At 37.6% G+C, this 17,072-nt stretch overlaps 1 protein-coding gene across 1 annotated transcript; it reads right to left on the reverse strand.

Moving 5' to 3' along the window:
• Nucleotides 1-820: 820 nt before the first annotated feature.
• TBX2 (T-box transcription factor 2) lies at nt 821-12,489 on the reverse strand. Its single transcript, XM_069757216.1, has 7 exons — nt 11,778-12,489; nt 10,784-11,051; nt 7,341-7,487; nt 5,498-5,574; nt 5,112-5,281; nt 3,380-3,972; nt 821-2,365 (listed from the first exon to the last, which is right to left on the reverse strand). Exons 1-7 carry the CDS (start codon nt 12,140-12,142, stop codon nt 1,925-1,927), a joined length of 2,061 nt encoding a protein of 686 aa, XP_069613317.1. The 5' UTR covers nt 12,143-12,489; the 3' UTR covers nt 821-1,924.
• Between the last annotated feature and the right edge of the window lie 4,583 nt (nt 12,490-17,072).

Consider the following 17,072-nt stretch of genomic DNA (forward strand, 5'->3'; position numbering starts at 1 on the left):
ATATAGAAATTACTAGATAGATTAGATATTGAAATAGCTAGAACAATAGACAGAGTAGCTATATTCATAGATAGATAGATAGATAGATAGATAGATAGATAGATAGATAGATAATAGATAGATAGAGAACATATTTGAAAGCATCACTGGCAAACAATAGCAATGTTCCAAACCTTCCAGCATAGAAGAAATCATCAAAATAATGCAAAAAAAAAAAGACAGCACACCATGTTTTGATATAGAAATGTAATTTAAAAGCCTATAGGGGCTCAACAAGGTTTTGGTTCAAATGAACTTTAAAAAGGTTCTTATTTGAACAGAAACATCCCTGATTCCCTACGGGCTGCTACATAACTTTTCTACTTTTTTTTCTTAATTTTCTTTATTTGTGATAGATAGATAGATAGATAGATAGATAGATAGATAGATAGATAGATAGATAGATAGCTATTAAAGAAATAAAACAATCGCTTTTCATTTTAAGTCTAATAAGTCAAAAGTAATTATCATGGTGATACACACATCAAATGTGTGATTAAAAAAATGAATACTTTAAAGCAATAAACTTTATCATATTACAACATTATGTGGAACTAAACAATCTAAACAATTAAACTGTTTGCTATGTCTTATGTTTACTTACATAAGTTATACTATGCCTTTTATTTAAACCTAACATCCAAAGACCATATATATCTTTATTTATTTATTTAATTATTTATTTATTTTGGGTGATGGATAATTATTTTAGCACTAATTAATTAAACAATAATACATTTCTTTTCCCTTTCCAAACAAACAAATGGAGACTGAAACGGAATCAGAATTATTTTAGGCTTTTATTGAAAGACGTGAAGGTTTAAATAAAAAAAAATCAATCTGAACAGATAGATACCCGAGTTACCAGCACGTTTGTAAATCATGACTTAATAAAATACAATAACACAGTCCGTGATCATTAACTTTTATTGAACTGGAGTGAAAAGAAAAGAAAACCTGAGGTTTATTCCTGCATTTTATGCCCGCTCTGAACATTATTAATTATTATTATTATTAGTCATAATTATGTTACTGAATTCTGATGGATGGCACATGATTGTCGAACACCAGCAGGCGGGTAGAAATAATAAAACACAGTTAAAAAACCATATTACACCTCCTTCAATCACAAAGAGCTAGATAAGTTTTCATTTACAATATATATCATGTAAATTGAAAAAAAAATTAAATGCAATGAATTATTCTCTAAATATTATGTACACACCATGTACAACTCTGAATAAATTAATACCAATTTGCATATTTGGGATCCGTCTAGCTTATTTACATTTTTTCATAAATATCTCTGGTACACAGGTAGGTATACAACCAGTTATGTACCAGACTGGTAATTTGGTGCAGGATGCAGTCTACCTATCTGCAGGTGGCATCTTCATGTCTTTGTGGTGTCTACCTGATTACTGGCTTCCTGTCTTCACAATCAATGCAGACAGCCTTTCTAGCTCACTTCTTGTGTCTCCAATAGTCATATAAAGAAATACCTTCTACCCTCCCTCCCCCCAATCTTCAGAAATTTAAGGAATTTCTTGCTCCCCCCTGTCCATCATCAATTGCATTTAGTCTCTGCATTCTTGGGCCATGCCAAATATTGGCCCACAGTAGGACTATTATTTGCGAGTCCTTGAAGTCCCCATAGGTGTACGTTTGTCCGATCATATTGCATGAATAATGCTATATATTTTTACAAGTGGATGTATTAGAATTCTTCTCAAACCTTCATAAATTGTGGTGGGGTTTCAGTGTGTCTTGTACAAGTCCTCCTCTTTTGATCGCTGACCCTTTCAAATAAATAGCTATAATGTGCTGTACAAAATCCCAGTGCTTTTCAGCCCTTGTGGCTCAGGTGATTGACTGAGTGTACCAGTCACTTTGGGGTCTCTCTTCCTGGGGAGACCTCTCTCTGACTCTCCAGACCACTGACCAGTCTCTGAATGTTCTGTAACTCGTTTATGGAATCCTTCATAGAACCCTTTGGAGACAAAGAGCTAGAGTGGGATCTCTTATGGACAGGTGTGTCTGGGATAGGGCTAGATTCCCGGCTGCTCCCTGGTTTCGAGCCCTCTGATCCCGGATTGAGACTTGCTGGCAATCCAGTGGTCAGCAGGTTAGTGCTGGGAGGAATGCCCACCGGGATCTGATAGGGGCTAAAGCGTAGACGAGGGCGTGTACTACTGAGAAAAGGGTTCCTTGGCATTGTGGTGGCAGCAGCGCTTGTGGCTGGCATAGCAGAGGCGGCAGCTGCAGCAGCTGCCATGTAGGTGTAAGGGTATGGGAAGAGCCCCCCAAATGTGGGCATTGGAATTCCCTGTAAGAAAAAAAAAACAGCATTTAATATACGGATTTTGCAATTGTTTAAAAAAAAAAGTTTAATCATATTCACATCAAATGTGGTTATATATATATATATATATATACATATATATATATATATATATATATATATATATATACAGTATATATACACACACACATATACAGGGTAGCAGCTGAAAAGAAGGATGTAAAAGCTCTCAAGCAGGAACAGAACCATCCAGATATGTAGAAAACAAATACAACTGTAGGTAGCACACTAAAACACCAACATTATATAAAAAGTGTTGTTTTTTTTTTTTATTAGCCCATTGTGGAGACGTTTCGGTTCCAAAGTGTGAACCTTTATCAAGTATTTTCCAAGCTAGTTTCCCGGTTTAATCCCCTTTATTACTCAATGTAACCTTTTTCACATATTCTTATTTTTTCAAATCTTTACAAATTGTATTTTAGTTGTATTAGTCTTATTATAATACATTATGGTAATAATATGTAAACCATATCATTGTAAAACAATTAGCATAGACATGAAGAGAGAGTTTCTGGCATCAAACAACAAGTATATAAACGTCTGCAGATTACAATGGAGCGGCTTATGTGAGCAAGAGATTTGTGCCAATAAAAGCCAGCGATAATATCGATTACAGATCGAGTGTCAGAGATTTGTCTGGCTGTGGTTGGGAGACCAGCACAATAGTTTACTGGGACTTGATGGGAAACTGAATCTAACATGAATGGGTGCACTGGGCCCAGCAAGAAAAGACCTTAAGACACCTGAAAACGGAGATCAGGTTTAGCAAGAAGGAAATCAAAAGGTTCCAGGATGATTATTTGTCAAAGACTAAGTCTTATTTTTGGTGCAGATGGGGAAAGATGTCACACACAGGTCACATCAGTTACTGCAAGAAGGGTGTGAAGGCTGTTAGGTAACAGACAAAATTACTTTAGCTATAACAGTGCTTCACAATGCCCACCAGAATAACCAAGTAGTAAAAAAATGAATGCTCACCTGAGAGGCCAGCATGTGCTGAGAGAGGTGGAAAGGAAAACTAGTAGCTGCACTTTGTACTGAGGAAAGGCCATTCTCCAGGCCGCTTGCCCCAGTCATAGAGGCTAATAAATGTCCCATGCCCATTGCAGAGAAGGCTCCAGGGGCCATCGTGAACTGTCCTGGGTGGATGAACAAGGGTTGTCCAGCATTCAAGGGGTTAAAGAACTGCTGCCCGTGTAGACCAGACAGAGCCAAGCTCTGCAGATGACTAGCGCTGAGCTGTGGAGGGCTGTCAGTCTGTACCATGAGGGGTGAAAAGGTCTCTTTACTCAAGCCTCCACATTCTGCCTCCACAGCCTTCGAGTCCTCTTTCCTCCTGCTCTCCTGTTTGTCTTTCTCTAAACTCCGAACACTGAAGATGCTGCTCTCATTGTCCTTTCGGTTTCCAGGAGACTCGGTCTTCTTTTCTGGAGTGGTCTTCTCCCTAACCCTCTCTTCTAACCGGGGGCTACTTGGAGCCGAGGGGGACCCCCCAGGGCTGCTGTGACCTCTGGCGATCCGAACTTCTCGCCTCTCCAATTCCTGATCGCTGTCTGCTCCGTACTTCTCATCTATAATGCAAAGGACATATGGCTCAGGACAGATCTCTGATCAGAACGTGATAAACCGTTCATTACAGCTTAAGAAAGAAGATGAAAAAAAAAGCAAAAGGTGTTTGTGTTAATTTTAGAATTGCAAAAAAATAATGTAAAGAACAGTAAAATATAATTTTTATTATTAAATGGTTTGTCTTCAGACAGATTCTATAATTTCATTATTTTCACTTACACAGCTTTATGATTCTAGTTAAATGATAGGGTGTTCCCAATCATAAATGGAAATTAAACAATGGGCAAATAATGAGATTTAACACTAACCTTAACAAAACTGTAGCAATATGCAAACATATTGCTCAAATTAAAATGGCAAATTCAGAAAGGCAGAAGATGCGATAATAGTATTTAACAATGTATTAAATATAATAGTATAAAAGAAAATACTACGATTATACATAACATAATCATGTGCATTATGGTACGATGATATAAAACATAATATATGCTGCCCAGCACTTGATGTTTAAATACACCAGTGATTTGCTCTTATAGACAGAATAATAAACAATTGGGGCAGAGGTCGTTTCCGTTTTAGTTAAAAAGACTAGCATAAACATTTTATTTGTAAATACTATTAATATGGTTAATTCATCAATATGAGATTTATCCATTTTCCTCTATGTTATCCACGGTTTATGCATTAGGATCTATTATAGTTAAATTGTATTTATATAAAAAAAAATACATAAAAACATTTTACAGAGGGGTAAAAAGTACAAAGCTTCCATTTAAAAAATCTCCGATATACCAGTACTTCTATAAACTATTTTTTTCTTTTCTTTTTTTCAACATTAGTTTATTGACTACATTTATAAGGAAAATAAAATGCCTTTTCCAAACATAAAAAATATATTTACAGGCTTCCATTACTGTAGTGTATTAATTAGGCAGAGCATAAAAATATCAGCATACTGCAAAAGTAAATGTAGGGATGGGAATGAACTGGTAGGCATGATGTATTTAAAATGATATATGTGAGTGTAAATATGTTTGAAGACTAGACTGGAAATGGTATGTACTATTAATAATAATGCACAATATTATCATATAGTCACTGTGTTGTAGAACAGTCGTTTTTATTATTTCATAATTACCTCTATTGTTGCGGCTGAGTCTTAGGGGACTGGGTTCTGTACCCAGAGGTGAGTGCAAGCCATCCCTGCCCGGGGCAGGATCACAAGAAGAGGCGTCAGATTCTGCCCCATCCCTGTCTGCTTTGCACTGTTCCTCATACATCCGCAGGGAGGGCAACGTCAGCTGTTTTCTTAAATACAAAATAAGGGGGAGAAATGAACAATTAGCCCTTCCATATACTATTCCATTGGTACAATCACTTTAATGTGCCCCAGTTCCATTCAACTGTATGCCAAGTCTACCTCCAATATTTTTGCTGCAGCAAGTGCATTTAGTCTGTTGCTAGTATTGAATTCTATTTTGTTTCATATTAGTACCACCACAATATTATATTAAATTGTGTTACCTCTTCTCTCGTCTTCCATTACCCGTATCTCGAAATCCTTTAGCAAATGGATTGTTGTCTATTTTGAGTTGTGTAATCTGTGGGATAAATTAGATGTTAATGTGTTTATGTAAAAATATAAACATTTTAAGTAAAACCAACTTTATATGAATAAAGTGAACATATAAAAATAATTAGTAGCAATACAGCACACATGTATACATACTGTACAGAAGATAGCTATAGATAGATAGATAGATAGATAGATAGATAGATAGATAGATAGATAGATAGATATGTGATTAGATAGATATACATGGGATGGATAAATAGATGATAGATAGATGCTAAAAAGCACTAAAAGTTCCAGCAAAGTTGCACAAATTATCTCTTGATGAGTGTCAGAGTTCCAATCTGTGTGTGGTGTAGATAAGATGATCACCTAGGCTGTAGGGTTGACAGGTTTTACCTTAATGTTACATTCCTACACTTTAAGAGTAAATACAAGTTTTGCAGTTTGTAATACCCTCACATGCCCTGCCCTACCTAGATTGCAGCAGGTTCCTTTACACACAGCCTCCCTGGTTTAACACACCGCAGGCTTTATTAAAAATGATGCTGAGGTTTGCCTTGAATTATTAATAGAGTTTTAATGATAGCAAGTTATTTTTCAGAGCCCCCTGGAGGAAAGATGGCGACTAAACATTGCAGCGCTGGTTAAAAGCTATTCTTATCTCCCACATAAGTCTGACTTATGGTGCAGGCGACATTAGGGCAATAAATAATTCAGGCTTTTGAAATATGTCCCCCTCAGATGCCATCTTTAAAAATGCATGGATGATCTCCTTTATGGTATATTTGCTCCAACAAATTGTATTTTCTTTATGTTGTTTCTTATTCATTTCTACCAGCAATATGTATTCCCACTAATAGCAAAACAATACAGATTAAATCAATTTATGTTATTTCTGCCTAAATGTGTGCATTAATTGCTATATATATATATATATATATATATATATATATATATATATATATAAAGGCAATGCATACAGCATATCATAAATGGCACCTAATGAAATAAATGAATTGCAACAACACAAGATCGATATATAACAAGACATGTATTAATATAGTAGAGCCTGGGAAAAACAGAAAATATTATTCTTGCTACTGGCATTATAGGGGTTAAATGGCCAGAGTCAGCATGAGCTTCTTAATAAGAAGCTCGGTCTGCTCCAAGATGCATACTGCCTATCACCCCTGGCCAGCTTGTGGCTGGGCTGCAGCCTAAGTGTTCTTTAATCGATCGTGACTCTGTGCCATAAAGTTTACGATTGGAACAAGCCCACCAGGACCCTCTAACAGATCTGTCAATTAACATCAGCAGCAAGGGGCTTAGCTGTGTCCTGGGCTGTGGACACAGTGCCTGTATATGTATGTACTGGTCACATATTAACCATAGGTATATAAACTAGAGCCAAACTACACAAGTAAAGTTAATTACACATACACTTGCTGCAACTGAAAAGAGGACCTGGATTATGAGTCCTGAAATTGCAGCAAAGCAACACACAAAGCGTGAAAGCCACATAAAACACAACCACAACCTATTCATTAGGCCCATAATCCTTTCCCAACATACCATAAAGTAATATGGACTGAATTAATTCACAATTCATAAACTCATGTTAGACCATTACCACCCAGTCCAAAATTATATTCAGTACATCATCCCACATATAAATAAAAAAAAAAAAAAAATTAAAACAAAGAAGCAGAAATTCATAGATAATCAGTTGGAAATCAGAAAATGTGTTGCAGGCCTGCATAATGAATAATAATAAATGTAATATTTTCTTACCTTATCATTCTGATAAGCAGTTACTGCTATGAAATCAGTTTCTGGGAACACATATGTCCTGAAAGTGCTATAAGGGAGCTTCAAAATATCATTGGCTCTTACAATATGAAACCTGGGTTGGTATTTATGCATGGAGTTTAGTATAGTCTGCAAAAAAAAAATAAAAATCGAAAAATATTTATAAGTATAGAAATGAAATAAACGTAATATTATTGCATCAATACAGTGATCACATATATGCTAAATATAAAAAATAACACTATAAACTATACAATAAATGACAAACACTTAGTATTACCGGTTCATTACAACCGATATATATATATATATATATAAATATATATATATATATATATATATATATATATATACACACATATACACACACACACACAAAGTGCTGCTTTCATGTATCTCATTGTATTGTATTTCATACATAAGGCATTTTAATAGCAATATATTTATTGTTCCTGTTCTTATGAAGATTAAAACGACTGGGTGGATAAATATGCTCAAAGTGTCATAAAACGAATCGATCTGATTAATATTCTAGCAACTGTAATGTAGAGGAAAAAACGTATTAAGAGACACTTCCTATCCAGGCGCTCAAATCTCCAGTGCAGAAATCCAGGCTGTTGGCTGGCACACTGAGGCCACAGATGGGCATTGATTATTAAGCGCTGTGCTGTCCAGTTGTACACTGCAGTTATAAGGCCCATAAAGCAAAAATTCATTCTAGCAAGTAAAGGATTCTTCATGGGCAGCAACGGGTTAAGTAATGTCTATAGTGACTGTGTGTTTGCACACATCATATACCTGGGCTTCCATTTAAACATGTAGCAGCAGTTATGACATGTTTGGAATTAGGCTGCATTCACCTTGAAGCACGACCAGTTTGGGAAGGGTTTAAAGTTTGCTAATCCACACTGATGCCATTCACTGATGCTTGGATTTCAGGCAAAATCTAGTAACATCGTCATTAGGGAAATGTATACAGGACTTTACAAGTGATGGATGTGACTGCAACTGATAGCTTGCTAATGTTTAAAGGGGATCAGCTCAGGGAAAAATAATATATTTGAATCTATGCTGGAAGACTATAAGCACTAGAGTAGTTTTTTTTTTTAATTAATGCTCCCATCATATGACGAATACAAAGTCGTCCTTGTGATGCACACGGAAAGCAATAGGTTAATGTAGATAATGCAACTAAGGGGGGGGGAGGGGAGAGCTGATATTCTTATAATGAAGAGAAGAGATAACCACCACCCTAGGGTGAAACAGTGAAGGTGGCATATATGGACGTATCCTTCATAAAAGCAATGATGAGACTTCCACAAGACAGTCCAGAAGATGATGAGGAATTGTACCGAAAATCAGGGAATGTTTGTTACCTTATCAAAGCAGGTCATGGGCAACTTTCTTTCTAAACTTCCTACACTGCCAAGGGTCAAAGACACTGAATGCGCCTCTGGTATTAGGCAATTATTCTGCCTTCAATGAAATGTAGGAAATGTCTTATTTCTGTCGAAGGTAAAGACTATTGTCTTATTTTCAACAGAAAGGTATTTTTTTAAGTTACATTAAAAGGTGAATGTACTTCATATGATGTGGTGTTTTATATTCTTGGCACTGTGAGCTTGCTGGTGGAAGGTACCATGTGTGCACCTGTACCAATGTTATTCTCTACATTACACTTATAAAATAGTGACTCAAATACTTAGGGCCTGCCAGGAAATACCACACTAATGTATATCTCTATGCCATCCACTACTGCACAACTTTCACCTATTCTGCTGCACCCCATTCATAGATGCCTGGTCACTCTGACCTCATTTCTGCAGCTTTATCTAATCCTACACATTTTACAGATTTAAATGCAATCTATCTGGTGAATTGTCCTCCTAGGAAAAATTACCTTATATTTGCGATGCTTTTATGTCATCACATATATACGGGGAAAGTTTATTATAGTAGTCTCACTGACAAAATTACAATTATTTTAGCATATACAGTAAACATTAAAACTGACAAATAATAGTGAATTAAAAAATTGACATTATTTGGAAATAATTTCACTTTTCCTAATTGATAACTAAATACGTTTATTAAAAAATGTCTACAAAGGTGGAATATACTGCACTGAGGGTAATTTTTCTGATAATCTGATCATTTAAATCGCAATTGTTCTATTTACAATTGTTCATATTCTCCTGAATGTAATAATAATAAAAATAAACATTATCTGAGTTCTGAGTGACAATAGTGACCTTAGTATCTGGTTGGACTAGACATATATGTGATATAAGACTACATACGCAGATATCACCTGCTACATATACAAAAAGTAATATTTGATTGTTTCATGTTTACTTCTGTTATCTATGCTTACATATGTCATGATATGTTTCCAATGAAAAATACATTAAACTAATAGCATTATACTTCCTTCAGGAGATAATGAGGTATGGATATGCCTTTTATTATGCGGTCTTCTTTCAGTAAATAATAACTTAAATATAATAACTATTTAGAAATATAGGGAGTATAAACACCAGTGTAGGCATGTGTATATATTTAGCCATATATATGGCTTATTAGTATATATAATCTCAATAACCAGCTCTACAGCACGTTTAAAGTGAGGTTGTTACTTCTTTGGTAGAAGTGAATATTTATTAATACGTTTGATATACCAATTATATATATTACATAGATAGATAGATAGATAGATAGATAGATAGATAGATAGATAGATAGATAGATAGATAGATAGATAGATAGATATGAGATAGATAGATATGAGATAGATAGATAGAAGGAATGAGATAGATAGAAGGAATGAGATAGATAGATAGATAGATAGATAGATAGATAGATAGATAGATAGATAGATAGAATGAGATAGATAGATAGATAGATAGATAGAAGGAATGAGATAGATAGATAGATAGATAGATAGATAGATAGATAGATAGATAGATAGATAGATAGATAGATATGAGATAGATAGATATGAGATAGATAGATAGAAGGAATGAGATAGATAGATAGATAGATAGATAGATAGATAGATAGATAGAATGAGATAGATAGATAGATAGATAGATAGATAGATAGATAGATAGATAGAAGGAATGAGATAGATAGATAGATAGATAGAATGAGATAGATAGATAGAAGGAATGAGATAGATAGAAGGAATGAGATAGATAGATAGATAGATAGAATGAGATAGATAGATAGATAGATATGAGATAGATAGATATGAGATAGATAGATAGAAGGAATGAGATAGATAGAAGGAATGAGATAGATAGATAGATAGATAGAATGAGATAGATAGATAGATAGATAGATAGATAGAATGAGATAGATAGATAGATAGATAGATAGATAGATAGATAGATAGATAGATAGATAGATAGATAGAATGTACTCACGAAGCCATGCTTGTCTGAGATATTGTTGGTGAGCTTGAGCTTGTGGAAAGCAACAGGTTTGGCCATCCATTGCTCCCCGGTGGCCGGGCTGTCAGGGTGAATGTACATACGCTTGGGCATCTCTGGGTCAGCCTTGCCAGCCACCATCCAGCGAGAGTTATGGAACTTATAGCGACAGTCATCGGCTGCCACTATATCCATTAATAAAATGTATTTGGCCTTCTTGTCGAGACCACTGACCCGCACTTTAAATGGGGGGAACATCCTCCTGCAACAGGCAACAATAGTTTTCAGATTTAAAACAATTACAGATTACAAGTGTATACGATTCATACTTCCACATCAATATATTTAGACATCCGAATTTACAGTGGCTGCATCAGAAGAACTTCTATTACATTTCAGGCCTGAAAGTTTGCACACATGGAGCAAGTACGACCACGCTCTGTGCTATTTCACATGTACAATCACAGGCCTTTTTGGATTTGCTCATAATAACACATTAGGTATAATGTCTAGAAACATATATATTTTGCCAAGTTTACGCATGATCTGATCCTTCGCCACTAAAGTGAAACCTAAACATGGTCTCCCCATAACACTGAACAGTCAAGATTTTGGCATACTTCATATAAAGCATAAAATCGATGCCAAGTACATGTCCATTTTCACGATTATCGGTGTCCTTATTGTAATTTGATTGACTTGTTATGTTCCAGCCTCAATACTTGAACAATTATTATTTTTCTTATCGAGGCCAGTTTGGTGGTGCAGTTCTTTAGCTGACAGTCAGCTTTCTAATGATGAAGTATTTCTCCTGTGAACAGTGTAACTACAGAATGTAGGCTTGTATAATAAACACTATATGATACAATGTGATATATACATGCTATACTTTTGTGGGGAAAATATTATCTCAATGATACGCTTAGAGAAACAGAAGTCTATGTTCTGGATTCCAGAAATAATAGAAACGACCTAAATATGATCTGACCTTCCAGACTTGGTGATGACCATTTCAGTGCCCAATTTGTGGAATTGGTCCCAAAGCTCCTTGGCTTCCAGGGTGACTTTGGGGTCGTCCTCCACCTCTTCCTCTGGCTCCAGGCTCTTAAGTGAGCGCAGATGAGCAGCCTGGTGGTGGTGTCCCAGTGCCGAGACGTGCAGCCCAGCTTCAGCGGCTCCAGCCAGGCTGGGGTCAGTGAGAGGCTTGCCCAGCGCGGCCGGGGGCAGAGCCAGGGCCGGGAAGAAGGAGGGTTGTGCGGCCGCAAGGAACGCTGACATGGGGAAATCGGCTGGTCTAGGAGCGTGGAAAGGGTGGTAAGCCATGGCAGTCCCCGGGAAGGCTGGATCTCTCATCGGTGCATTCAAGTATCCAGGAGGGAACCAGAAGCAGCAGTCAGGGCTTCCAGCAGACAGGGTTATAGTCCTGGTTGGTGGCAGTGGTGGAACCCGCAGGAGCAGCGCTGCAGAACCAGTGAGCACCGCTGTCTTTGGTGTCTGGCTCAGTGAGACGTGCAGGAAAGTTGTGGGGCAGAAGTGTGACCGGGGCCAGTCATAGTGCTGCACGATCCTGTGAGATCTTGTCGTGATCTGGGGAAAACTGTGACTATCTCACATGTCCTTCCTGCTCTGATCCCCTCACTAATGAGCCAAGCCCCCTTGATTGCTGATTTTACGCTTTCTCCACCAATTGTGAATCTCCATAGGCGGGGTTTTCACAGCTCAGGCCAAAATCTGGAGAAGAAAGAGGGATGGGTGGGGGGGGGGGGGGGACACCGAAGAGGAAGGTGTCGGAAGCATCAGCAGTAAGAAAACATGTCAACAGGATAAAATATTAACCAATGACAGCAGGAAAAGAACCATGGATTCCCACCCCCTGCCTGCAGGAGCCAGGCAGCCCTCAGAACCGGCCTCAAACATGGTCAATGCCGGCAGGGTCAACTCCTGTGGAGGGGAGAGGTACAAAGTGCCCCCTAGCAGGAGCCGAGGGGGAACCAGAACACAGAATTTGGCTGCAGGTTTAAGCAAATGCATTCACATTCCCTTTGTGTGTATACAAATAATCACAGAAGTTTACATAAAATAATATATGTATAGTACATGGACAAAGGCAGGATGGATGATAGATAGATAGATAGATAGATAGATAGATAGATAGATAGATAGATAGAAACTGTAGATAGATAGATAGATAGATAATAGATAGATGATAGATAGATAGATACTGTAGATAGATAGAAAGATAGAGAGATAATAGATAGATAGATAGATAGATAGATAGATAGATAGATAGATAGATAATAGATTAGATAGATAGATAGATAGATAGATAGATAGATAATAGATTAGATAGATAGATAGATAGATAGACAGATAATAGATAGATAGATAGATAGATAGATAGATAGATAGATAGATAGACAGACAAAGTTTTGCTAAGCGGACACATATTAGTGGATGCTGTAGTGCAGGACAGTACTGGAAGTCTCTAAATGTACAGGCAGCAGAGCTCTGGAATGAAGAAGGGCCATACTGTAAGAGCAGGATGCATGAAGACTGGCTAGAGGTGGGGCCCACTGATCACTAGGAACAACGCTAGTTGTATCAGAAGTCCACTGACTGGCACATAGTGGAGGGACTGGCTGGTACTATGAATGTTCTGGTTTTGTATGAGTGCAGCACTGCTTCTATATATGTGGGTGGGGGGGGACGGGACTGACTACAAGAGGACAGCGTGCACACTTTAGGACATCGCCGCTTTAAATACAAGCCCCGAGGTCATTTGCACAGTTCAAAAAGGAAAGAAGCTTACTTCACATGGAAAGCAGCGTCTAGTAAATGGATGTCAAGATTAATACAAAATTCGGGTGAGTGATGCCATATATATATATATATATATATATATATATATATATATATATATATATATATATATATATATATATATATATATATATATATATCAGTATTACTTGTGCATGTATTTTTGAGTCAGCAGTCAGGACGTACATGTCTGGATAGTGTCTCAGCGTCTATGCTCCAGATGGGGAGATGAGGGTGAAAAGGACACAGTACACAGCTATCTTGTGTGGCTTGCTGTCCTGTGTGACTTCCCTGAATCCTGGGGAGAGTTTGGTACAAGTTCACAGCACAGAGCTGTGCAGGAGAGGTAGCTACACACCTTGTGGGGAAATCATTCTAAGTTCCTATTTAACTCAACAAAGATGGCATTGTATACAATGCTGCTATAGTCCGAGGGGCCACATCAATACAAATAAGTAAAAAAAAAAAGAAATGTATGTGTATCTATCTGTCTATATTCACAAAGCTACTTGTGTTTGTTTATGTGTTGCTGTGTTCTATTTTTTTTCTGCCAGAAGTCTTTTTGCAATTCGTTCTCCAGACAGATAAAAAGCATTATGAGTAATATGCAATAGTGATAGGTCTCTTTAAGATGTCCATTTCTAGATCTGTTCTTATTAACTGGGGCTCAGTTTGTTAAAGAGCTGCTTGGCGCCAGTCTGCTGACGTCTTACAATAAGAACCGTCTCTTGTCACTTCATATTTACCCAAAAAATCTTCAAACAGCGCCCTCCAAACGCTGCACGCCCTGCGCCAGACCAGAGGAGGACGACTGCTTCCCAGCCATGCCCTGTGTGATGTGCTCCTGGCTGCACTGCTCATCGATGGCATCAATCATAAGCAATGCATTATTGATCGTGCTTGTGATATTGTATGAGTACATGTGTTGGGGGGAGGGATAGAAAGAACCAGACACGGGAGAATTGTGGCATCACAGTGGGTACAGCAGACCTTGCTGGAGGTACAATGCGATTGTGTATGGGCAGTAGGGGCTCAAGGAAAGAACATGCATAATCTGGGTGCTAGCACCCATCTGTCAAGTCTGCGATCAGGGATGGGTTAATCTAGTTACATGACAACACAGGATTGTCCTGATTGAGCACTACTTAATATGTTGTCATCTTCTCCTGCAAATGAATGATTTCTCTCAAGATAAGAGAGCAGATGGGGAGAGTGTCATTGGAAAGATAGGCATCAGGATTAAGTGATAGACAAGGTGTCATCCCAAGTCTCTCCCTGGGCCTGGTCCTTGCTCTTCACTATTGCTCAATGGCTGTGGCGCCACCACCAAACCTATACAAGTGACATCAGGGCCACTTACAACATGGAATCGTCTGCAGGGGCTCTTATCAACAGTCTGTGGAAGCAATCCATCACCCAAAAGCAGGATCATCACTGCCATCATCTTTTTTTTCTAGAACTCACAAGTGCACAAGATAACCTTTGAAATAATCAAGAAATAATGTAAATGCAGGGGAACAAATTAAGTCCATGACACTTTATATATATATATATATATATATATATATATATATATATACATACACACACACACACACACACACACACACACACACACACACACACACACACACACACACACACACACACACACAATAACACAGTGTCACTATTTTCATATTACAACTTTTCATGCTGTTATTAAGTTATGCCGCATTCTACAAATACATTGCTTTATTGTAACTTTTTTTTGCTGAAAGGTAGTAAAATAAGGTAACTGTTTTCCTAAGCAAATTATATGTTTACTATATGCTAAAACACAAAGGTATTTTATGTGACTTTTTGCTATCCATTTTTTTACAAGCTGAAGGGACCAATGTTTATGCATTGCATTATGGTCAATGAGTAAATTATGTTATTTTAGTCTATGTCTGCGTAGATACATTTCGGAAATACAACACGCATAGACTCTCTCCCGCTCTCTCTCTCTCTCTCTCTCTCTCGCTCTCTCTCTCGCTTTCTCTCTAATTAGAATGTTTAATTTTTCAGTAATATGACCATAATCATAACCAAGAAAAAGGGTCACCTATTGTTTATGTACACACATTTGTATTTCCTAACTGCACTGATGTATGTAGACCTCAACCACTCAATATTAATACGTTGATAACGCTATTTAAAGGAATTGTCCATCCGATGCTACGTCCCCCACTTTGCTTTCATCTTGGCCCATCTCCCTTCATCCTCCATGTCCTATTTTTAGCTGGTAGACTTAGACCTTGGCGCCAGGCCGTTTAAGAGCTGTCAGAGTCCCTCATATCCCCCATGTCACATGGAGCCTTGCCTGTATAGCCAGTCATTTGGATCTGTGAGTTTGTGAGCAAACGCAATTTGCTCTTCTCCATTGCTGTGTTGTCACCGTGACCTCAGTCAGCAGGGCTGCTGGTGTCCTGTCCTGTCCACTTAGACAAATTGCAAGTGATTGATGAAAAATAACAATTCTCACAAGGAGCCAAGCAAGCCTCCCTTGGATTCTCCTCCCTCTTTTCAGACTAGGGACCCAGCTCCATAAACCTTCTAGGAAGTGAATGGAAAGTTTACAAATTACCCTCTCATTCTCACTGGCACAAATGATAGATAGGATTATGTATTTACATAATCCTCTTGTATCAAACGTCCCAATAAAGTCCCCATTAGCAAATACAAACATTTAGGTGTGGGAGAAATGTGGGTTCCTGCTTTAGGGAGCGAGTTCTGCTGCTGAGGATCGTGTTGTTATTCCCAAATCTTGGTTTGGACGTGTAATTCGGGATTTGGGATGACTCAATCCTTATTGGCATCTTAATAATGTAAGATCTAGATGAATTAAGTAAAGACTGGATTTCATCAGATTGCATCCATGTTTTTTAAAACCAAAACATATGAGCTGCCTGTGTTCACAGTATAGTGGGGAGGCTGTGTGTCCTAATTTATGCTTTAAGATATTGTTATTTATTTCATTTATTTCCATGGCAAAATAAAGTCGATAAATCAATTTTGAGACTTATGTATTATTTTATGGCATACATTTTACATTGTTGCTGCCGTCTAAAAGGTCTGCACATGAGGGGTTAATAAAAAATCTGCCGTGTCCAGTTATCAGTTCTTATCTGTGCTGGTGTTGTATGCAGATAGGGCATCAAGCAAATGATAACAAGTAGCAGCAGACTACAGTGCTTTATCTCCCAGGACTCATACATGATTTCCCCTTTGTCCCAGAGGAAACTGAAGGACTAGAGAGTAGTGAAGTACTTATGGGTACAGCTACCTAGCCCTAGGGGGCTACATGGCAGCAGCAGGTGGATCTCAATGGGATTATTTACTTTGTATCACCTATAGATGTTTTATTGTTACTGCAGATTGGCAAAAAGACACAAATGCCCTTTGTGCTTTTTCCCTACATAGAAGGGGCAACAGGTGTCAT

This window comes from Ranitomeya imitator, chromosome 3, assembly GCF_032444005.1.
Source record: "Ranitomeya imitator isolate aRanImi1 chromosome 3, aRanImi1.pri, whole genome shotgun sequence".
Taxonomy (NCBI): domain Eukaryota; kingdom Metazoa; phylum Chordata; class Amphibia; order Anura; family Dendrobatidae; genus Ranitomeya; species Ranitomeya imitator.